A 22,974-nucleotide genomic window follows, 5' to 3' on the forward strand; every position below is an offset into this window, starting at 1 on the left:
GAAGAGGGTAGCTAAAGTAAACATTGGTCCCTTAGAGGATGAGACTGGGGAAATAATAATGGAAAACAAGGAAATGGCAGAGGAATTGAACAGATATTTTGTATCTGTCTTCACAGTAGAAGACACTAATAACATACCAATAATAGTAGAAAATCAAGGGGCAAAGGGGAGGGAGGAACTAAAAACAATCACTATCACTAGAGAAAAAGTACTAGGTAAACTAATGGGTCTAAAGGCTGACAAGTCCCCTGGACCTGATGGCTTGCATCCGAGGGTCTTAAAGGAAGTGGCTACAGAGATAGTGGATGCATTGGTTGTAATCTTCCAGAATTCACTAGATTCTGGAAAGGTCCCAGCGGATTGGAAAACCGCAAACGTAACACCCCTATTCAAGAAGGGAGTGAGACAGAAAGCAGGTAACTATAGACCAGTTAGCCTAACATCTGTCATTGGGAAAATGCTAGAATCCATTATTAAGGAAGTAGTAGCAGGACATTTGGAGTCTCATAATACAATCAAGGAGAGTCAGCATGGTTTTATGAAAGGGAAATCATGTCTGACAAATTTATTAGAGTTCTTTGAGGAACTAACAGGCAAGGTGGATAAAGAGGAACCAATGGATGCAGTATATTTGGATTTCCAAAAGGCATTCGATAAGGTGCCACATAAAAGATTACTGCACAAGATAAGAGCTCATGGTATTGGGGGTAATATACTGGCATGGATTGAGGATTGGCTAACTAACAGAAAATAAAGAGTAGGGATAAAAGGGTCATTTTCAAAATGGCAATCTGTAACTAGTGGGGTGCCGCAGGGATCAGTGCTGGGCCCTCAACTATTTACAATATATATCAATGACTTGGATGAAGGAACAGAGTGTCTTGTGGCCAAATTTGCTGATAATACAAAGATTGGTGGAAAAACAAATTGCGATGAGGACACAAAGTGTCTGCAAAGGGATATTGACAGGTTAAGCGAATGGGCAAAAATTTGGCAGATGGAATATAATGTGGGAAAATGTGAAGTCATCCACTTTGGGAGGAAAAATAAAAAAGCAAAATATTATTTGAATGGAGAAATACTACAAAATGCTGCGGTACAGAGGGATCTGGATGTCCTCGTACATGAAACACAAAAAGTCAACATACAGGTGCAGCAGGTAATCCGGAAGGCAAATGGAATATTGGCCTTTATTTCTAGGGGGATGGAGTATAAAAGCAGGGAAGTCATGGTACAACTGTACAGGGTGCTGGTGAGACCACACCTGGAGTACTGCATACAGTTCTGGTGCCCTTATTTAAGGAAGGACATACTTGCATTGGAGGCAGTTCAGAGAAGGTTCACTAGGTTGATTCCGGGTATGGAAGGGTTGTCTTTTGAGGAAAGATTGAACAGGTTGGGTCTATACTCATTGGAGTTTAGAAGAATGAGAGGAGATCTTATTGAAACATACAAGATTCTGAGGGGACTCGATAGGGTAGATGCTGAGAGGATGTTACCCCTCATGGGGGAATCTAAAACTAGGGGGCATAGTCTCAGAATAAGGGGTTGCCCGTTTAAGACGGAAATGAGGAGGAATTTCTTCTCCCAGAGGGTCGTGAATCTTTGAAATTCTTTACCCCAAAAAGCTGTGACGACTGAGTCATTGAATACATTCAAGGCAAATTTTTGATCAGCAAGGGAGTCAAAGGATATGGGGAAAGGGCGGGAAAGTGGAGTTGAAGTAAAAATCAGATCAGCCATGATCTCATTGAATGGCGGAGCAGGCTCGAGGGGCCGAATGGCCTACTCCTGCTCCTATCTCTTATGATCTTATGGTCTTACATCATCCGTTTCCAGTGCTATAATAGTTTCTTTGATCAATACTGCCACCCCTCTCCTTTCTTTCTTTCCTTATCTTTTCTGAATACCTTATAGCCAGGAATATTAAGTACCCACTCCTCCCCTTCTTTGAATCAGGTCTCCATTATTGCCACTATATCATAGTCCCATGTGGCGACTTGTGCCTGCAGCTCACCAACCTTATTTATCATGCTATGTGCATTTACGCACATGCACTGCAAACTCACCTTAGACTGCCTCGCATTTGCCCCCTGTCTGATCCCTCCTATTTCTGAACTATTCTTTACTCTAGTTCTATTTGTACCTCCCAGTCCTCAGTGCACCTTGTTTCTCCTCTCTCATGTTTCATCCTGGTGCCCATCCTCCTCCAAATTAGTTTAATTGTGTTGTTACGGAGATAAATTCACGCCACAAGTATTAACCCCAGATATACACAGGTTATAGAATCATAGAAAGTTACGGCACGGAAGGAGGCCATTTGGCCCATCGTGTCCATGCTGGCCGAGAAAAAGCTATCCAGCTTAATCCCACTTTCCAGCACTTGGTCCGTAGCCCTGTAGGTTACGGCACTTCAAGTGCACATCCAAGTACTTTTTAAATGAGTTGAGAGTTTCTGCGTCTACCACCCTTACAGGCAGTGAGTTCCAGACCCCCTCCACTGTCTGGATGAAAAAATTTCTCCTCAGCTCCCCTCTAATCCTCCCGCCAATTACTTTAAATCTATGCCCCCTGGTCCTCCATATCCACTCTATCTAGGCCCCTCATACTTTTATATACCTCAATTAAATCTCCCCTCAGCCTCCTTTGTTCCAAAGAAAACAACCCCAGCCTATCCAATCTTTTCTCATAGCTAAAATTTTCCAGCCCTGGCAACATCCTCGTAAATCTCCTCTGTACGCTTCTTTCCTGTAATGTGGTGACCAGAACTGTATGCAGTACTCAAGCTGTGGCCTAACCAATGTTTTATACAGTTCTGGCATAACTTCCCTGCTCTTATATTCTATGCCTCGACTAATAAAGGAAAGTATCCCGTATGCCGCCTTAGCTACCTTATCCACCTGTCCTGCTACCTTCAGGGACCTGTGGACATGCGCTGCAAGGTCCCTCTGTTCCTCTACACCTCTCAGTATCCTCTCATTTATTGTGTATTCCCTTGCCTTGTTTGCCCTCCCCAAATGCATTACCTCACACTTCTCTGGATTGAATTCCATTTGCCACTTTTCTGCCCACCTGACCATTCCATTGATATCTTCCTGCAGTCTACAGCTTTCCTCCTCACTATCAACCACACGGCCAATTTTTGTATCATCTGCAAACTTCTTGATCAAGCCCCCCACATTCAAGTCCAAATCATTACTATATTCCACAAAAAGCAAGGGACCGAGTACTGAGCCCTGTGGAACCCCACTGGAAATAGGTTTCCAGTCACAAAAACACCCATTGACCATTATTCTTCCTGCCACTGAGCCAATTTTGGATCCAACTAGCCACTTTCCCTTGGATCCCATGGGCTTTTACTTCTTTGACCAGTCTGCCATCTTGGACCTTGTCAAAAGCCTTGCTAAAATCCATGTACATTACATCAAAAGCTTTACCCTCATCAACCCTCGTTGTTACCTGCTCAAAAAATTCAATCAAGTTAGTCAGACACGACCTTCCCTTAACAAATCCATGCTGACTGTCCTTGATTAACCTGTGCCTTTCCAAGTGATCTTTGTGCTGTCCCTCAGAATTGATTTCAATTACCCACCATCGAGGTTAGACTGACTGGCCTATAATCACTTGGTCTGTCCCTTTCTCCCTTTTTGTACAATGTTAGCAGTCCTCCAATTCTCTGGCACCATGCCTGTAGCCAGGGAGGATTGGAAAATGATGGTCAGAGCCTCTGCTATTTCCTCCCTTGCTTCACTTAACAGACTGAGATACATTTCATCCAGGCCTGGCGATTTATCTACTTTCAAAGATGCTAAACCTCTTAATACATCCTCTATCACTTAGTTTATCCCATCCAATATTACACACTCCTCCTCCTTAACTATAATCTCTGCATCGTCCCCCTCTTTTGTGAAGACAGATGCAAAGTATTTATTAAGAACCACACCCACGTCTTCCACACACAGGTTACCTTTTTGGTTTCTAATAGGCCCTACTCTTTCCTTAGTTATTCTCTTGCTCTTCATGTATTTATAAAACATCTTTGGGTTTTCCTTGATTTTTACTTGCCAGTATTTTTTCATGCTCTCTCTTTGCTTTCCTAATTTCCTTTTTAATTTCACCCTGCACTTTCTATACTCCTCTTGGCTTTCTGCATTATTGATCTCTCTGATCTGACATAAGCTTCCCTTTATTGCCATATCTTACTCTGTATGCTCCTTGTCATCCAGGGGGGCTCTTTTTCTTTGTGGGAACATGTTTACTCTGAACCCCTTGAATCTTCCCCTTGAATGCCTCCCACTGCTCTGACACTGATTTACCTTCAAGTAGCTGTTTCCAGTCCACTTTTGCTAAATCACTTATCAGCTTAGTAAAATTGGCCTTTCCCCAATTGAGAACTTTTACTCCTGTTCTATCTTTGTCCTTTTCCATAACTATGCTAAATCTAACTGAATTATGATCACTACCACCAAAATGCTCTCCCACTGATACTCCTTCCACCTGCCCAGCTTCATTCCCTTAAACTAAGTCCAGAACAGCCCCCTCTCTTGTGGGCTTGCTACACACTGGCTAAAAAAGTTCTCCTGAATGCAATTTAAGAATTCTGCACCCTCTATACCATTTACACTGATTGTGTCCCAGTTAATATTAGGGTAGTTGCAATCCCCTACTATTACTGCCCTATTATTTTTGCACTTCTCAGAAATTTGCCTACATATTTGCTCTCCTATGTCCCTCTGACTGTTTGGGGGTCTATAGCACACTCCCAGCAGTGTGATTGCCCCTTTTTTGTTCCTTAGCTCAACCCATATGGTTTCATTTGATGATCCTTCTAACATATCATCCCTCCTCATAGCTATACATACGAACGTACGAATTAAGAGCAGGAGTAGGCCATTCAGCCCCTCGAGCCTGCTCTGCCATTTGATAAGATCATAGCTGATTTGATTGTGACCTCAACTCTACTTTCCTGCCTACCTACTATAACCTTTGACTCCCTTGTTAATCAGGAATCTATCTAACTCAGGCTTAAAAATATTCAATGACCCTGCCTCCACCACTCTCTGGGGAAGGGAGTTCCACAGACTCACGACCCTCTGAGAGAAAACATTTCTCCTCATCTCCATCTTAAATGGAAGACCCCTTATTTTTAAACTGTGGCCCCTAGTTCTAGTCTCTCCCACAAGGGGAAACATCCCCTCAGCATCTACCCCTTCTAGTCCCCTCAGGATCTTATATGTTTCAATAAGATCACCTCTCATTTTTCTAAACTCCAGTGTATACGGGCCCAACTTGTACAACCTTTCCTTATAAGATAACCCCTTCATCCCAGAAATCAGTCGAATGAACCTTCTGTGAACTGCCTCCGAAGCAATTATGTCCTTTCTTAAATAAGGAGACCAAAACTGCACACAGTATTCTAGATGTGGTCTCACCAATGTCCTGTACAATTGTAGCAAAACATCTCTACTTTTATATTCCATTCTCCTTGCAATAAATGACAACATTCCATTTGCCTTCCTAATCACTTCTTGTACCTGCATACTAACTTTTTGTGATTCATGTACTAGGATACCCAGATCCCTCTGTACCTCAGAGTTCTGCAATCTCTCTCCATTTAAATAATATACTGCTTTTCTATTCCTCCTGCCAAAGTGGACAAGTTCACATTTTCCCACATTATACTCCATCTGCCAAATTTTTGCCCACTCACTTAACCTATCTATATCCCTTTGCAGACTCCTTTTGTCCTCTTCGCAACTTACTTTCCTACCTACCTTTGTGTCATCAGCAAATTTAGCAATCTATATCATCCAAGTCATTGATATAGATTGTAAATAGTTGAGGCCCAAGCACTGATCCCTGTGGCACTCCACTCGTTACATCATGCCAACCTGAAAATGACCCATTTATGCCTACTCTCTGTTTCCTGCTAGCTAACCAGTCTTTTATCCATGCTAATATGTTACCCCTATACCATGAGCTCTTATTTTGTGTTGTAGCCTTTGATGTGGCACCTTGTCAAAAGCCTTCTGGAAATCGAAGTACACGGCATCCACAGGATCCCCTTTATCCATGTTGCTTGTTACTTCCTCAAAGAACTCTAATAAATTGGTCAAACACGATTTCCCTTTCACAAAGCCATGTTGACTCTGCCTGATTGCAATGAGATTTTCTAAGTGCCCTGCTATAACCTCAGTAATAGATTCTAGCATTTTCCCTATGACAGATGTTAAGCTAACTGACCAGTAGTTTTCTGCTTTCTGTCTCCCTCCTTTCTTGAATAGAGGAGTTACATTCGCTATTTTCCAATCTGATGGGACCCTTCCAGAATCTAGGGAATTTTGGAAAATTAATGCCAATGCATCTACTACCTCTGCAGCCACTTCTTTTAAGATCCTAGGATATATTTGTTTCTTTACCCAATATTGCCACACCCCCCACTTTTTTATCCCCTTCTCCATCTCATCTGAAAACCTTGTAACCAGGAATGTTGAGCTGCCATTCCTGCCTTCGTTTAAGCCATGTTTCAGTAATAACTAAGATACCATGCTTCCACGTGTCTATCTGTGCCCTCAGCTCATCTGCCTTATTCACTATACTCCTTGCATTGAGATAGATACCATTAAGCACTGCCAAACTCTTTTGTTGTCTATTTTCTAACCTTTGTTTCCTCTGCCTTCCAGACCTGCTTACTAAATTTTTTGTCTTCCATTTCCAGCTCTGCTTCTAAATCTATGCTCAAGTTCCCATCCCCCTGCCAAGCTAGTTTAAACCCTCCCCAATAGCACTAGCAAACCTCCCCGCGAGGACATTGATACCAGCTCTTGTTGAGGTGCAACCCGTCCGGCCTGTATAGGTCCCAACTCCCCCAGACCGATCCCAATGCCCCAGGAATATAAAGCTGTCCCTCCTGCACCATCCCTCCAGCCACGCATTCATCTGCTTTATCCTCCAATTTCTATACTCATTAGTGCATGGCACTGGGAGTAATCCGGAGATTACTACCTTTGAGGTCCTGCTTATTATTGTCTTTTCTAGCTCCTTAAAATCTGCCTGCAGAACCTCATCCCTCTTTCTACCTATGTCATTGGTACCAGTATGGACCATGACCTCTGGCTGTACACCCTCCCCCTTCAGAATGTTCTGCAGCTGCTCAGTGTCATCCTTGACCCTGGACCAGGGAGGCAACACACCATCCTGGAATCACGTCTGCGGCCGCAGAAGCGTCTGTCTGTTCCCCTAAACATTGAATCCCTGATCACTATTGATTTCCTGACCTTCCTCCTCCCCCCCCCACCCCGTACAGCCGAGCCACCCATGGTGCTGTGGACTTGGCTCTGGCTTCACTCCCCAGAGGAACCCTCTCTCTCACCAGTATTCAAAACTAGAGTGAGATGGACTCAGGGGACTCCTGCACTACCTGCTTGGTCCTCCTTGACTGACTGGTGGTCACCCAGTCCCTCTCTGCGTACACTCTCTTAAGCTGCGGGGTGACCACCTCCTGAAACGTGCTGTCCACGTAACTCTCAGCCTCGTAGATGCACTGCAGTGACATCAGCTGCTGCTCAAGCTCCAAAACCCTGAGCTTGAGCTCCTCCAGCTGATGACATTTCCTGTACCTGTGGTTGTTCAGGACACGAGAAGCATCCTGGAGTTCCCTCAGGCACAGTATGTGCATTCGACAGATCTGAGGTGCCCTGCCAAACCTCGATTTATTAGACTACTAACTCAACTTAACAGAAGTACACTTAAGACTTAAAAAGAAACACTCACCAGCTCCTCACCAATCAGCTGCTTCCCTTGTGCTGATGTCACTTTACGTGTTTTATTTTCTTTGTTTTTGTTTTGTGGGACCCCTTGCCATTGGTCCAGACCCCTCGCCATTGGTCCGGGCCCCTCGCCATTGGTCCAGACCCCTCGCCATTGGTCCAGGGCTTCTCGCCATTGGTCCAGGGCCCCTCGTCATTGGTCCAGACCCCTCGCCATTGGTCCAGACCCCTTGCCGCTGGTCCAGACCCCTCGCCATTGGTCCAGACCCCTCGCCATTGGTCCAGGGCTTCTCGCCATTGGTCCAGGGCCCCTCGCCATTGGTCCAGGGCTTCTCGCCATTGGTCCAGGGCCCCTCGCCATTGGTCCAGGGCTTCTCGCCATTGGTCCGGGGCCCCTCGCCGCTGGTCCAGACCCCTCGCCATTGGTCCAGACCCCTCGCCATTGGTCCAGACCCCTCGCCATCGGTCCGGGGCCCCTCGCCGCTGGTCCAGACCCCTCGCCATTGGTCCAGACCCCTCGCCGCTGGTCCAGACCCCTCGCCATTGGTCCGGGGCCCCTCGCCGCTGGTCCAGACCCCTCGCCATTGGTCCGGGCCCCTCGCCATTGGTCCAGGGCCCCTCGCCATTGGTCCAGGGCTTCTCGCCATTGGTCCAGGGCTTCTCGCCATTGGTCCAGACCCCTCGCCGCTGGTCCGGGGCCCCTCGCCGCTGGTCCAGACCCCTCGCCATTGGTCCAGGGCCCCTCACCATTGGTCCAGGGCTTCTCGCCATTGGTCCGGGGCCCATCGCCGCTGGTCCGGGGCCCCTCGACGTTGGTCCAGACCCCTCGCCATTGGTCCGGGGCCCCTCGCCATTGGTCCGGGGCCCCTCGCCGCTGGTCCAGGGCCCCTCGCCATTGGTCCAGACCCCTCGCCATTGGTCCAGACCCCTCGCCGTTGGTCCAGGGCCCCTCGCCGCTGGTCCGGGGCCCCTCGCCATTGGTCCGGGGCCCCTCGCCATTGGTCCGGGGCCCCTCACCGCTGGTCCAGACCCCTCGCCGCTGGTCCGGGGCCCCTCGCCGCTGGTCCAGACCCCTCGCCATTGGTCCAGGGCCCCTCGCCATTGGTCCGGGGCCCCTCGCCGCTGGTCCAGACCCCTCGCCATTGGTCCGGGGCCCCTCGCCGCTGGTCCGGGCCCCTCGCCATTGGTCCGGGGCCCCTCGCCGCTGGTCCGGGGCCCCTCGCCATTGGTCCAGGGCCCCTCGCCGCTGGTCCGGGCCCCTCGCCATTGGTCCAGGGCTTCTCGCCATTGGTCCGGGGCCCCTCGCCGCTGGTCCGGGGCCCCTCGCCGCTGGTCCGGGGTTTCTCGCCGCTGGTCCAGGGTTTCTCGCCGCTGGTCCGGGGCCCCTCGCCATTGGTCCGGGGCCCCTCGCCGCTGGTCCGGGGTTTCTCGCCGCTGGTCCGGGGCCCCTCGCCGCTGGTCCGGGGCCCCTCGCCGCTGGTCCAGGGTTTCTCGCCGCTGGTCCGGGGCCCCTCGCCGCTGGTCCGGGGCCCCTCACCGCTGGTCCAGGGTTTCTCGCCGCTGGTCCGGGGCCCCTCGCCGCTGGTCCGGGGCCCCTCGCCGCTGGTCCGGGGCCCCTCGCCGCTGGTCCAGGGTTTCTCGCCGCTGGTCCGGGGCCCCTCGCCGCTGGTCCGGGGTTTCTCGCCGCTGGTCCGGGGATCGATTACATTACTCTAGTGTGAGGTAGGACCTCCCCAACATGACCCCTTGATGTAGGGGTGTGGGCAAAAGATCTGTCCAGACCATAATTTAAAGGTCTGGTCCAAATGAGGTGGAACCTTGGCAGACCCAGAATCTGGCTCAAGTTTCCTTCCTGCCCTCTGTTGAATGTGCCTCAGGAGTTTTGAGGCCAAAGTGTTTTGGGGCTGAAGCAGGCAGAGAAGTCTCTTTCTAGGTTTAGTGCCAGTCAGTGATGCTGACTTGCAAAATAAGGTAGGCTCATATCAAGGGCAAAATTAGCATAATGTATTATTTTAGATCTTTTGAGTAGTGAAGAAGATTTGTAAATCTCGCTGTGAAAATGGTATTCTGTTCGTTCGTGTATTTCCTGTAAAATAACCCAGTTTGTTAGTTTCCAATTGCCTTGTCTCACAAGAGAACATATCTTGCACGTGGCAGCATGCGTGAGATCGAGTGCACACAATGAGAGATCTTATTGTTGCAGGTGACAGGTCACACTGTCATTTGACTAGATATTGGGCAGTAAAGGTGTACTCCTGATCGTAAAGGATATGGGGTCTGCTTATAAGAGTAATTACAGACACTGAACCCAAAACAATATCTATTGCAGACCTGAAATTTATAACAATAACATTTAAACCCTTTAAAAGTCCCCTTGCAATTTGTGGTTATAGCACCTTGCATTTGTAAATTCTTTTTTAAATTCGATCTAGGCAACTTTGCATCTGAATTATAACACATTTCACACCAGTGCAAAGCTAAAACTGTTTTTTGTGGTATATCTGATCTCTAAAATCTCTTCAGGCAGCTGGAATTTTGGTCAGATTTCAGAATGAAGTGTCATGTGGTTGCTAAGAATGAAAGCTTTGAATTGCTTTTGAAGTAGCAGCTAACAATAAAACTCTGTCCAGTGAATACTTTGTAACTTTAAAACTCTCTCCAGTTGAGCAATTTGTTTCCAGCAGTTCCGATAGTAGTCAGTGTTAGACAATAATTGTCCATCTTTCTGTTCAGTGTGTTGGAGAAGAGAACTGGGTGGACAGTCGGACAGTTTACGTTGGACATCGTGAACCCCCGCCAAGCACAGACGCTTACATTCTGCAGAAACATCCTGATAACAGGATTGTGTCTTCAAAGGTAAAGTTCTTGTTTTTCCATTCATGCAACAATTTAATATGCACAAAGTGGAGATGTTCGCTGATGATTGCAGTGTTCAGTTCCATTCGCAATCCCTCAGATAATGAAGCAGTCCATGCCCGCATGCAGCAAGACCTGGACAACATCCATACTTGGGTGGATAATGGCCTTACCATCGCAGAATCCCCCACCATCAACATATTGGGGGTCAGCATTGACCAGAAACTTAACTGGACCAGCCACATTAATACTGTGGCTGCAAGAGCAGGTCAGAGGCTGGGTATTCTGTGGTGAGTGACTCACCTCCTGACTCCCCAAAGCCTTTCCGCCATCTACAAGGCACAAGTCAGGAGTGTGATGGAATACTCTCCACCTGCCTGGATGAGTGCAGCTCCAACAACACTCAAGAAGCTCGACACCATGCAGGACAAAGCAGCAGAATTGTATTCCAGCACAATCTGTAACCTCATGGCCCAGCATATTCTTCACTCTACCATTACCAACAAGCCAGGGGATCAACCCTGGTTCAATGGGGAGTGTAGAAGAGCATGCCAGGAGCAGCACCAGGTGTACCTAAAAATGAGGTGCCAACCTGGTGAAGCTACAATTCAGGATGACATGCATGCTAAACAGCGGAAGCAACATGCTATAGATTTTTTTTATTCGTTCATGGGATGTGGGCGTCGCTGGCGAGGCCGGCACTTATTACCCATCCCTAATTGCCCTTGAGAAGGTGGTGGTGAGCCGCCTTCTTGAACCGCTGCAGTCCGTGTGGTGAAGGTTCTCCCACAGTGCCATTCTTGCTGGCCATTCTGTTCCACTTGCCATGCTCTCTGTCCCACCCATAGAACTGTAGAAATTTACAGCAAAGAAGTAGGCCATTCAGCCCATTATATCTCTATCCAATCTTTTGCTTGAGCAATCCAAAACTAACCTCACTGCGAGAGCGCGCGGGGTGGCAGGGCAAGAATGGCAAAAGGAGGTGGGCAGAGTGAATGGCATTTCAACCGTAACCTGCACTGGGAGCAGCATATCATCGGCACAAGCGGAAAGAACCAGTTCTGTGCTTAGCCCAATGCAGATTCAGTCCCAAAAGCATATTCGCATGCAGTGTTTGAAAGCTCTAAACAGATGGTGTGAAGTGGTGTGGGGGGGTGGGGCGAGAACACGCGGGGTGGGGGGGGGGCGAGAACACGCGGGGTGGGGGGGGGCGAGAACGCCCGGGGTGGGGGTGGCGAGAGCGCGCGGGGTGGGGGGGGGGGCGAGAACACGCGGGGTGGGGGGGCGGAGAATGCCCGGGGTGGCGGGGGGGGGGGGACGAGAGCGCGCGGGGTGGGGGGGGGCGAGAGCACGCGGGGTGGGGGGGGGCGAGAGCGCGCGGGGTGGGGGGGGGGCGAGAGCGCGCGGGGTGGGGGGGGGGCGAGAGCGCGCGGGGTGGGGGGGGGGCGAGCGCCCGGGGTGGGGGGGGGGTGAGAGCACGCGGGGGGGGGGGGGGTGAGAGCACGCGGTGGTGGCGGGGGGGGGGGTGAGAACGCGCGGGGTGGGGGGGGGGTGAGAGCACGCGGGGTGGGGGGGGGCGAGAGCGCGCGGGGTGGGGGGGGGGCGAGAGCGCGCGGGGTGGGGGGGGGCGAGCGCCCGGGGTGGGGGGGGGGTGAGAGCACGCGGGGTGGTGGGGGGCGAGAGCACGCGGGGTGGGGGGGGGGGTGAGAGCACGCGGGGTGGGGGGGGGGTGAGAGCACGCGGGGTGGCGGGGGGGGGGGCGAGAGCGCGCGGGGGAGGGGGAGGGGGCGAGCGCCCGGGGTGGGGGGGGGGTGAGAGCGCGTGGGGTGGGTGGGGGGCGAGAGCACGCGGGGTGGGGGGGGGGTGAGAGCACGCGGGGTGGGGGGGGGGTGAGAGCACGCGGGGTGGGGGGGGGGGGCGAGAGCACGCAGGGTGGGGGGGGCGAGCGCCCGGGGTGGGGGCGGCGAGAGCCCGTGGGGTGGGGGGGGGCGAGAGCCCGCGGGGTGGGGTGATAGTATGCGCAGCGGCCTCAGACTGGAGGGGGTGGTCGGCCAATGGCGGTGGGGGGGGGCGAGGGGTCGGCCAGTGCAGTGGGTGGGGGGGGGGCGGGGAGTCAGCCGTTGGAGGTGGGGGGGGGTCGGCTGGTAAGTGGCAGTTTTGCTTGGGGGGTCGGCGAAGCTCTGCTGCTCCTCTTGGCCACAAGCAGTGCTGGAAAAACATTTACCTGCTGGATCCGGCAGTTCAGGCCTCCCTTCAGCTGCTGGAATCCCGGGCCGCAGCTGTAAATCCAAATTGATGATAAAATCTGAGACACAGAGCCTCATTTAGACATTTTAATTACGAACCCACCTCTCGAGAGCTGCTTACTCGCCTGCTCCCCAACCCGCCCGGTTAAACCGGAAGTGGGTGCGTTCACAGTGGGTTCGGGGGCAGGTTTCATATTTTAAGAATTTAACCATGCTGCCCCTCCTGGGAGGTTAAAATTCCCCCTATAGAATCTACAGCACAGAAACAGGCCATTCAGCCCAATTGGTCTATGCCAGCATTTATGCTGCACACGAGCCTCCTCCCTTCTTACTTCATCTCCCCCTAATGAATGAATAATGAATACCCAGAGGCTGGGTATTCTGCGGCGAGTGACTCACCTCCTGACTCCCCAAAGCCTTTCCACATCTACAAAGCATAAGTCAGGAGTGTGATGGAATACTCTCCACTTGCCTGCATGAGTGCAGCTCCAACAACACTCAAGAAGCTCGACACCATCCGGGACAAAACAGCCCACTTGGTACCCCACACACCACCCTAAACATTCACTCCCTCCACCACCGTGGCTGCAGTGTGTACCATCTACAGGATGCATTGCAGAAACTCAATCAAGGCCGGCATTTATTGCCCATCCCTAGTTGTCCTGAGAAGGTGATGGTGGGTCAGCTTGAACCATTGTAGTGGTTTGACACAACTGAGGGGCTTGCGAGGCCATTTCAGAGGGCAGTTAAGACTCAACCACATTGCTGTGGGACTGGAATCACATGTAGGCCAGACATAGGCACCGTGTATTGGTAGCGCCCCCCCGTGTATTGATAGTGCCTCCCCCATGTATTGGCAGTGCCTCCCCCATGTATTGGCAGTGCCTCCCCCCATGTATTGGCAGTGCCTCCCCCCATGTATTGGCAGTGCCTCCCCGTGTATTGGCAGTGCCTCCCCGTGCATTGGCAGTGCCTCCCCCATGTATTGGCAGTGCCTTCCCCATGTATTGGCAGTGCCTCCCCCCGTGTATTGGCAGTGCCTCCCCCGTGTATTGGCAGTGCCTCCCCCCGTGTATTGGCAGTGCCTCCCCCATGTATTGGCAGTGCCTCCCCCCATGTATTGGCAGTGCCTCCCCCCATGTATTGGCAGTGCCTCCCCGTGTATTGGCAGTGCCTCCCCGTGCATTGGCAGTGCCTCCCCCATGTATTGGCAGTGCCTCCCCCCATGTATTGGCAGTGCCTCCCCCCATGTATTGGCAGTGCCTCCCCGTGTATTGGCAGTGCCTCCCCCCATGTATTGGCAGTGCCTCCCCCCATGTATTGGCAGTGCCTCCCCCCATGTATTGGCAGTGCCTCCCCGTGTATTGGCAGTGCCTCCCCCCATGTATTGGCAGTGCCTCCCCGTGTATTGGCAGTGCCTCCCCCATGTATTGGCAGTGCCTCCCCCCATGTATTGGCAGTGCCTCCCCCCATGTATTGGCAGTGCCTCCCCCCATGTATTGGCAGTGCCTCCCCCCATGTATTGGCAGTGCCTCCCCGTGTATTGGCAGTGCCTCCCCGTGTATTGGCAGTGCCTCCCCGTGTATTGGCAGTGCCTCCCCGTGCATTGGCAGTGCCTCCCCCCATGTATTGGCAGTGCCTCCCCCCATGTATTGGCAGTGCCTCCCCCCATGTATTGGCAGTGCCTCCCCGTGTATTGAGGGTGCCTCCCCTCATGTATTGGCAGTGCCTCCCCCCATGTATTGGCAGTGCCTCCCCCCATGTATTGGCAGTGCCTCCCCGTGTATTGGCAGTGCCTCCCCCCATGTATTGGCAGTGCCTCCCCGTGTATTGGCAGTGCCTCCCCCATGTATTGGCAGTGCCTCCCCGTGTATTGGCAGTGCCTCCCCGTGTATTGGCAGTGCCCCTAGTGTATTAGCAGTGCCCCATGCCCCATGTATTCATCCATTGTCTAATGATTGCTGCCTCTATATGTGTGGGTTACCTGATGTTTCACGGCTTCTTTCTGTTTCTTTGAACCTGACAATTTGCTGCAAGAAAATTTTATTTTTGACAAACAAGTCCTGTGCAATTTGATTGGCTGCGATCTGTTTTAGAGAATATTTGAATACATTTTGCATCTGACACATGTCAGTGTGCAGTTAATGTTTGTTTTAACTGATTCCTATTCATGCCTTGCTGTTTTTCCCACGTACAGTTTACTTTCTGGAACTTCATTCCCAAGAACTTGTTCGAACAGTTTAGAAGAATTGCTAACTTCTATTTCCTTATCATATTCCTTGTGCAGGTATGAGAGATTTATCATCCATTCATGTTGCAGCTACAGTGTTACATTGGATAGATTTTACATTTTTGTCATAGTGAAAGATAATTTTATCAAGTTCTGTAGCTTTTGACATTAATCATTCAGACTATATTGTACAGAACATTCAACCAAATAGCAGGCAGTTTTAGTTATTATTTACACTTACCAGTAAGTGATGAAGTAGCTTAAAATTTGAACTCTTTTTACAATGGATTAACATTCTTTCTTTTTATTTCAGTTGATTATTGATACTCCGACCAGCCCAATAACCAGTGGGCTTCCTCTTTTCTTTGTAATCACTGTGACAGCAATCAAACAGGTGGGGCACTGGACAAAAATGTGTTTTTTTTCTTTCAATGCCTCCCTGTCCTCCCTCTCCCCTCTTCTGTTTTCTCCTCCCCTCCCCTCCTCTTTTCTCCTCCCCTCCTCTTTTCTTCCCTCCTCTTTTCTCCTCCCCTCCCCTCCTCTTTTCTCCCCTCCTCTTTTCTCCTCCCCTCCCCTCCTCTTTTCTCCCCTCCCCTCTTTTCTGCCCCTCCCCATCTGTTTTCTCCCCTCCCCTCTTTTCTTCCCTCCCCTCTTTTCTTCCCTTCCCCTCTTTCCTCCTCCTTCCCCTCCTCTGTTTTCTCCTCCCCCTCCCCTCCTCTTTTCTCCCTCTTCCCCTCTATCCTCCTCCTTCCCCTCTATCCTCCTCCACTTCCCCTCCTCTGTTTTCTTTTCCCCGTCCCCTCCTCTTTTCACTTTCTCCACGGAGGCGGATAATGTGGAAAAGTTTAAGGGAGAAGGGAAAAATATCTGAAATGGAAAAGAAGGAAGCATTTCTTCACACAAATGGTGGTGGAAATCTGGAAAACACACCCCAGAAAGACTGGGGGTCAATTGGAGCTTTCAAGAATGAAATTGATAGATTTTTATTGGATATCAAGGGATATGGAGTTTTTTTTTTATTCGTTCATGGGATGTGGCCTTCGCTGGTGAGGCCAGCATTTATTGCCCATCCCTAATTGCCCTTGAGAAGGTGGTGGTGAGCCGCCTTCTTGAACAACTGCAGTCCGTGTGGTGACGGTTCTCCCACAGTGCTGTTAGGAAGGGAGTTCCAGGATTTTGACCCAGCGACGATGAAGGAACGGCGATATATTTCCAAGTCGGGATGGTGTGTGACTTGGAGGGGAACGTGCAGGTGGTGTTGTTCCCATGCGCCTGCTGCCCTTGTCCTTCTAGGTGGTAGAGGTCGCGGGTTTGGGAGGTGCTGTCGAAGAAGCCTTGGCGAGTTGCTGCAGTGCATCCTGTGGATGGTACACACTGCAGCCACTGTGCGCCAGTGGTGAAGGGAGTGAATGTTTAGGGTGGTGGATGGGGTGCCAATCAAGCGGGCTGCTTTATCTTGGATGGTGTCGAGCTTCTTGAGTGTTGTTGGAGCTGCACTCATCCAGGCAAGTGGAGAGTATTCCATCACACTCCTGACTTGTGCCTTGTAGATGGTGGAAAGGTTTTGGGGAGTCAGAAGGTGAGTCACTCACCACAGAATACCCAGCCTCTGACGTGCTCTCGTAGCCACAGTATTTATATGGCTGGTCCAGTTAAGTTTCTGGTCAATGGTGACCCCCAGGATGTTGATGTTGGGGGATTCGGCGATGATAATGCCGTTGAATGTCAAGGGGAGGTGGTTAGACTCTCTCTTGTTGGAGATGGTCATTGCCTGGCACTTGTCTGGCGCGAATGTTACTTACCACTTATGAGCCCAAGCCTGGATGTTGTCCAGGTCTTGCTGCATGCGGGCTCGGACTGCTTCATAATTTGAGGGGTTGCGAATGGAACTGAACACTGTGCAATCATCAGCAAACGTCCCCATTTCTGACCTTATGATGGAGGGAAGGTCATTGATGAAGCAGCTGAAGATGGTTGGGCCTGGGCACTGCCCTGAGGAACTCCTGCAGCAATGTCCTGGGGCTGAGATGATTGGCCTCCAACAACCACTACCATCTTCCTTTGTGCTAGGTATGACTCCAGCCACCGGAGAGTTTTCCCCCTGATTCCCATTGACTTCAATTTTACTAGGGCTCCTTGGTGCCACACTCGGTCAAATGCTGCCTTGATGTCAAGGGCAGTCACTCTCACCTCACCTCTGGAATTCAGCTCTTTTGTTCATGTTTGGACCAAGACTGTAATGAGGTCTGGAGCCGAGTGGTCCTGGCGGAACCCAAACTGAGCATCGGTGAGCAGGTTATTGGTGAGTAAGTGCCGCTTGATAGCACTGTCGACGACACCTTCTATCACTTTGCTGATGATTGAGAGTAGACTGATGGGGCGGTAATTGGCCGGATTGGATTTGTCCTGCTTTTTGTGGACAGGACATACCTGGGCAATTTTCCACATTGTCGGGTAGATGCCAGTGTTGTAGCTGTACTGGAACAGCTTGGCTGGAGGTGCAGCTAGTTCTGGAGCACAAGTCTTAAGCACTACAGCTGGGATGTTGTCGGGGCCCATAGCCTTTGCTGTATCCAGTGCACTCAGCCGTTTCTTGATATCATGTGGAGTGAATCGAATTGGCTGAAGACTGGCTTCTGTAATGGTGGGGATATCGGGAGGAGACCGAGATGGATCATCCACTCGGCACTTCTGGCTGAAGATGGTTGCAAACGCTTCAGCCTTGTCTTTTGCACTCACGTGCTGGACTCCGCCATCATTGAGGATGGGGATGTTTGCAGAGCCTCCTCCTCCCGTTAGTTGTTTAATTGTCCACCACCATTCACGACTGGATGTGGCAGGACTGCAGAGCTTTGATCTGATCCGTTGGTTGTGGAATCACTTAGCTCTGTCTATAGCATGCTGCTTCCACTGTTTAGCATGTATGTAGTCCTGAGTTGTAGCTTCACCAGGTTGGCACCTCATTTTTAGGTATGCCTGGTGCTGCTCCTGGCATGCTCTTCTACACTCCTCATTGAACCAGGGTTGATCCCCTGGCTTGTTGGTAATGGTAGAGTGAGGAATATGCCAGGCCATGAGGTTACAGATTGTGCTGGAATACAATTCTGCTGCTGCTGATGGCCCACAGCGCCTCTTGGATGCCCAGTTTTGAGCTGCCAGATCTGTTCTGAATCTATCCCATTTAGCACGGTGGTAGTGCCACATAACAGGATGGACAGTGTCCTCAGTGCGAAGACGGGACTTCATCTCCACGAGGACTGTGCGGTGGTCACTCCTACCAATACATGGACAGATGCATTTGCGACAGGTAGATTGGTGAGGATGAGGTCAAGTAGGTTTTTCCCTCACCACCTGCCGCAGGCCCAGTCTAGCAGCTATGTCCTTCAGGACTCGGCCAGCTCGGTCAGTAGCGGTGCTACTGAGCCACTCTTGGTGATGGACATTGAAGTCCCCCACCCAGAGTACATTCTGTGCCCTTGCTACCCTCAGTGCTTCCTCAACATGGAGGAGGACTGATAGGTGGTGATCAACAGGAGGTTTCCTTGCCCATGTTTGACCTGATGCCATGAGATTTCATGGGGTCCAGAGTCAATGTTGAGGACTCCCAGGGCCACTCCCTCCTGACTGTATATCACTGTACTGCCACCTCTGGTGGGTCTGTCCTGCCGGTGGGACAGGACATACCCAGGGATGGTGATGGAAGAGTCTGGGATGTTGGCTGAAAGGTATGATTCTGTGAGTATGGCTATGTCAGGCTGTTGCTTGACTAGTCTGTTGGACAGCTCATCCAATTTTGGCACAAGTCCCCAGATGTTAGTGAGGAGGACTTTGCAGGGTTGACTGGACTTGGTTTGCCTTTGTCATGTCCGGTGCCAGGTGGTCCGTCCGGTTTTATTCTTATTATGATTTTTCATAACGAGATTTTACAACTGAGTGTCTTGCTAGGCCATTTCAGAGTGTAATTAAGAATCAACCACATTGCTGTGGGTCTGGAGTCACATTTCGGCCAGACCGGGTAAGGACGGCAGATTTCCTTCCCAAAAGAGCATTAGTGAACCAGATGGGTTTTTACGACAATCTGGTAGTTTTCATGGCCACCATTATTGATACTTGTATTTTAATTCCAGATTTTTATTTAATTAATTGAATTAAAATTCACCAGCTGCCGTGGCGGGATTTGAATTCATGACTCCGGATTTTTAGTCCAGGTCGCTGGATTACTAGTCCAGTAACATAACCACTATGCTACCATACCCATGCTACCTACACTAATGGCGGGTAAATGGAGTTGAGGTGCAGATCAGCCACGATCTAATTGAATGGTGGAACAAGCTCGAGGGGCTGAATGGCCTCCTTCTGCTCCTATGATTGAGAGTATTAGTTTTTTTGGTTAGTCTTTCCCTGCCTGGTACTTTCCTATCTTTCCATACTGAGAGTTCAGGATTTTGGAAGAATGTTTGACGCACAAAGTGTGGTGGTCAGAATACACTCATACTCACTATTTATACTAGTAGACGCTCATGGTGTTGGTCATGGAGAGTTGGAGATTAAATAGGAACAGCCGTGTTATGGAAAGTAATATTTGCGCCACACAAGGGACACTAATTATCCGCATAGGGAGTAGCCTAGGGTCTTGGGTCTAGCAGTGGCTCCCAGTACATTGGTGCACAATGAAGAGGCTCCCAGGAACCCCGGAGAGGTCGTAGGAACGTTGGGTAAGTCCTGGAATCTACTTTGGATCGGAGGGGCGAGTGAGTCGGGGTGAGGCGGGGGGACGAGCGAGTTGGGATGGGATGGGATCGTTGGGGGATGAGTCGGGATGGGATGGGATCAGGGTGGGGGGGGTGAGTGAGTCTGGATCGGATCGGGGATGGTGGGCGAGCGAGTAGGGATGGGATTGGATCGGGGGGGGGGGCAAGGAGGTCGGGATCGGATTGGGGGGGTGAGCGAGTCAGGATCGGATCGGGGGGAGGGCAAGTGAGTAGGGATTGGATCGGGGTGGGGGGTGAGCGTGTCGGGATCGGATCGGGGTGGGGGCAAGCGAGTAGGGATGGGATTGGATTGGGGGGGCGAGGAAGTCGGGATCGGTTCGCGGAGCGAGCAAGTAGGGATTGGATCGGGGGGGCACGCGAGCAGGGATGGGATGGAATCGGTGGGACGAGGAAGTCAGGATCCGATCGGGGGGAGGGCAAGCAAGTAGGGATTGGATCGGGGTGGGGGGTGAGCAAGTCGGGATCGGATCGGTGGGGGGCGAGCAAGTCGGGATGGAATTGGATCGGGGGGGGGCGAGGAAGTCGGGATTGGATCGGTTGGGCGAGCGAGGTGGGATCCAATCGGGGAGGGCAAGCGAGTAGGGATGGAATTGGATCGGGGGGTGGTGAGCAAGTAGGGATTGGATCTGGGGGGTGAGCAAGTTGGGATCGGCCTGGGGTGGGGGCGAAGGAGTAGGGATGGGATTGGATCGGGGGGGCGAGCGAGGCGGGTTCGGTTCCGGGGGGGAAGGGTGAGCGAGTCAGGATCGGTTCCGGGGGCGGGTGAGCGAGGCGGGATCGGTTCGGGGGGGGGGACGAGGCGGGATCGGTTCGGGGGGGGACGAGCGAGGCGGGATCGGTTCGGGGGGGGGGGACGAGGCGGGATCGGTTCGGGGGGGGGGACGAGGCGGGATCGGTTCGGTGGGGGGGACGAGGCGGGATCGGTTCGAGGGGTGGACGAGGCGGGATCGGTTCGGGGGGGGGGGACGAGGCGGGATCGGTTCGGGGGGGGGGACGAGCGAGGCGGGATCGGTTCGGGGGGGGGGGGGGACGAGGCGGGATCGGTTCGGTGGGGGGGACGAGGCGGGATCGGTTCGGGGGGGGGAACGAGGCGGGATCGGTTCGGGGGGGGGAACGAGGCGGGATCGGTTCGGGGGGGGGGGACGAGGCGGGATCGGTTCGGGGGGGGACGAGCGAGGCGGGATCGGTTCGGGGGGGGGAACGAGGCGGGATCGGTTCGGGGGGGGGAACGAGGCGGGATCGGTTCGGTGGGGGGGACGAGGCGGGATCGGTTCGGGGGGGGGGACGAGGCGGGATCGGTTCGAGGGGTGGACGAGGCGGGATCGGTTCGGGGGGGGGGGGACGAGGCGGGATCGGTTCGGTGGGGGGGGGACGAGGCGGGATCGGTTCGGGGGGGGCGGTGAGCGAGTCGGGATCAGTTCAGAGGGGGGTGCAAGCGAGTCGGCATCGGATTGTGTGGGGGTGGGGTGAGTTGGGATGGGGACCTCGGATGAGCGATCACATTGTTGGGAGTGTGGGAGGGATTGGGAGCCTGATTGGGGATCTCAGGACCGAGAATGGCAGAGATGGCTAAGTACTTACTTTTTTTTTAGTTATGCAATGTTGAGGGATGGTTTTCTGCCTTAGGGGAAATAAATGTTGCAGCGGGGATCCGAAGCAGGTGTTAGACCCATTACTTGCATATTCAAATGGCCTAACTCCTGACGACCCTCCTCCCGACTATGAGTGGGGTCAGTGGCGGAGTTCTGCGGTGGGCATGTGTGTCAGCGTCGTACACCTGCATCCCCCGGGGCCACGTCCTCCATTGTCGCCCTGCCACGCCCTACGCTGCCCTGCCTTGTTGCGCTTCACTGTGTACTGCCCCTCACTTCAATATGTGGCTTGCCGTTTTAGCCTGTGGGCTTTATATTGTCTGCATCAGTGCCTTTGCTGATAACTGATTCCAAAGTAAAGGAAGGCAAAGCCAACAAAATAGAACATGTTTAGGAAATCTCTATCAATAGTTCTGGTGCAACAGAAATAGAAAGTGAGTAACTGGAAATCAAGGAACCAAAAAAGAGAATCAAGTTTGTTGCCCATTTGTCCCAATAAATTCTCATTTGATCAGTTTATTGTCCAAATTCATATTTTGGGTTTTGCACAGGCAAATGAAGGATTGTGTTCTTGCACTGTTGCATTCAATGATGTTCTGCTTCACCAAACGCTGTTGATTGTCCTTCCACAGGGTTACGAGGACTGGCTTCGACATAAAGCAGATAACGCAGTGAATAAATGTCCAGTTCATGTCATCCAGCACGGCAAAGTGGTACAAAAACAAAGCAGAAAACTGCGAGTAAGTATCAGTAAATGTTAGAAACCTGCGGCCAGGGGGGTTAGATGGGGAGTGGGGGTGTTACAGCAGACAGGGAGGGGGGTGTTGGATGGGGGTGGGGGGGGGGAGATGGACAGGAGGGAAGGGAGTTGGACGAGGCAGGGGGGTTGGACAGTAGGGGGTGAGGTTGGACGGGCGGGAGGAGTTGGGCGGGAGGGGGTTAGACGGGCGGGAGGAGTTGGGCGGGAGGGGGTTAGACGGGCGGGAGGAGTTGGGCGGGAGGGGGTTAGACGGGCGGGAGGAGTTGGGCGGGAGGAGTTGGGCGGGAGGGGGTTAGGCGGGCGGGAGGGGGTTAGACGGGCGAGAGGGGGTTAGACGGGCGGGAGGGGGTTAGACGGGCGGGAGGGGGTTAGACGGGCGGGAGGAGTTGGGCGGGAGGGGGTTAGACGGGCGGGAGGAGTTGGGCGGGAGGGGGTTAGACGGGCGGGAGGAGTTGGGCGGGAGGGGGTTAGACGGGCGGGAGGAGTTGGGCGGGAGGGGGTTAGACGGGCGGGAGGAGTTGGGCGGGAGGTTAGTTGCTTTTTATAATGTTTGCGATATTCCTGCAGGTTGGAGACATTGTGATGACCAGTGAGAATGAAACGTTTCCCTGTGACTTAGTCTTCTTGTCTTCAAGCAGTGAGGATGGAACATGTTTTGTCAGTACGGCCAGTCTGGATGGCGAGTCTAGTACCAAGGTAACAGACCGAGCAGCCACATATCTGCCTTAGGAGACAGACTGAGATGAGAG

General features: G+C 52.1%; 1 protein-coding gene across 12 annotated transcripts in view; it reads left to right on the plus strand.

Moving 5' to 3' along the window:
* atp11a (ATPase phospholipid transporting 11A) overlaps positions 1 to 22,974 on the plus strand; it is a 292,743-nt gene that overhangs the window by 35,014 nt on the left and 234,755 nt on the right. For all 12 annotated transcript variants that reach the window (XM_067986665.1, XM_067986669.1, XM_067986666.1 and 9 more), the window contains exons 2-6: positions 10,503 to 10,625; positions 15,069 to 15,158; positions 15,415 to 15,495; positions 22,098 to 22,205; positions 22,793 to 22,921. In XM_067986665.1, the coding sequence (XP_067842766.1) occupies positions 10,503 to 10,625; positions 15,069 to 15,158; positions 15,415 to 15,495; positions 22,098 to 22,205; positions 22,793 to 22,921 (531 nt within the window). The remainder of the gene's footprint in view (positions 1 to 10,502; positions 10,626 to 15,068; positions 15,159 to 15,414; positions 15,496 to 22,097; positions 22,206 to 22,792; positions 22,922 to 22,974) is intronic.

The sequence above is a fragment of the Heptranchias perlo genome, chromosome 6, assembly GCF_035084215.1.
Source record: "Heptranchias perlo isolate sHepPer1 chromosome 6, sHepPer1.hap1, whole genome shotgun sequence".
In the NCBI taxonomy this organism is placed as follows: domain Eukaryota; kingdom Metazoa; phylum Chordata; class Chondrichthyes; order Hexanchiformes; family Hexanchidae; genus Heptranchias; species Heptranchias perlo.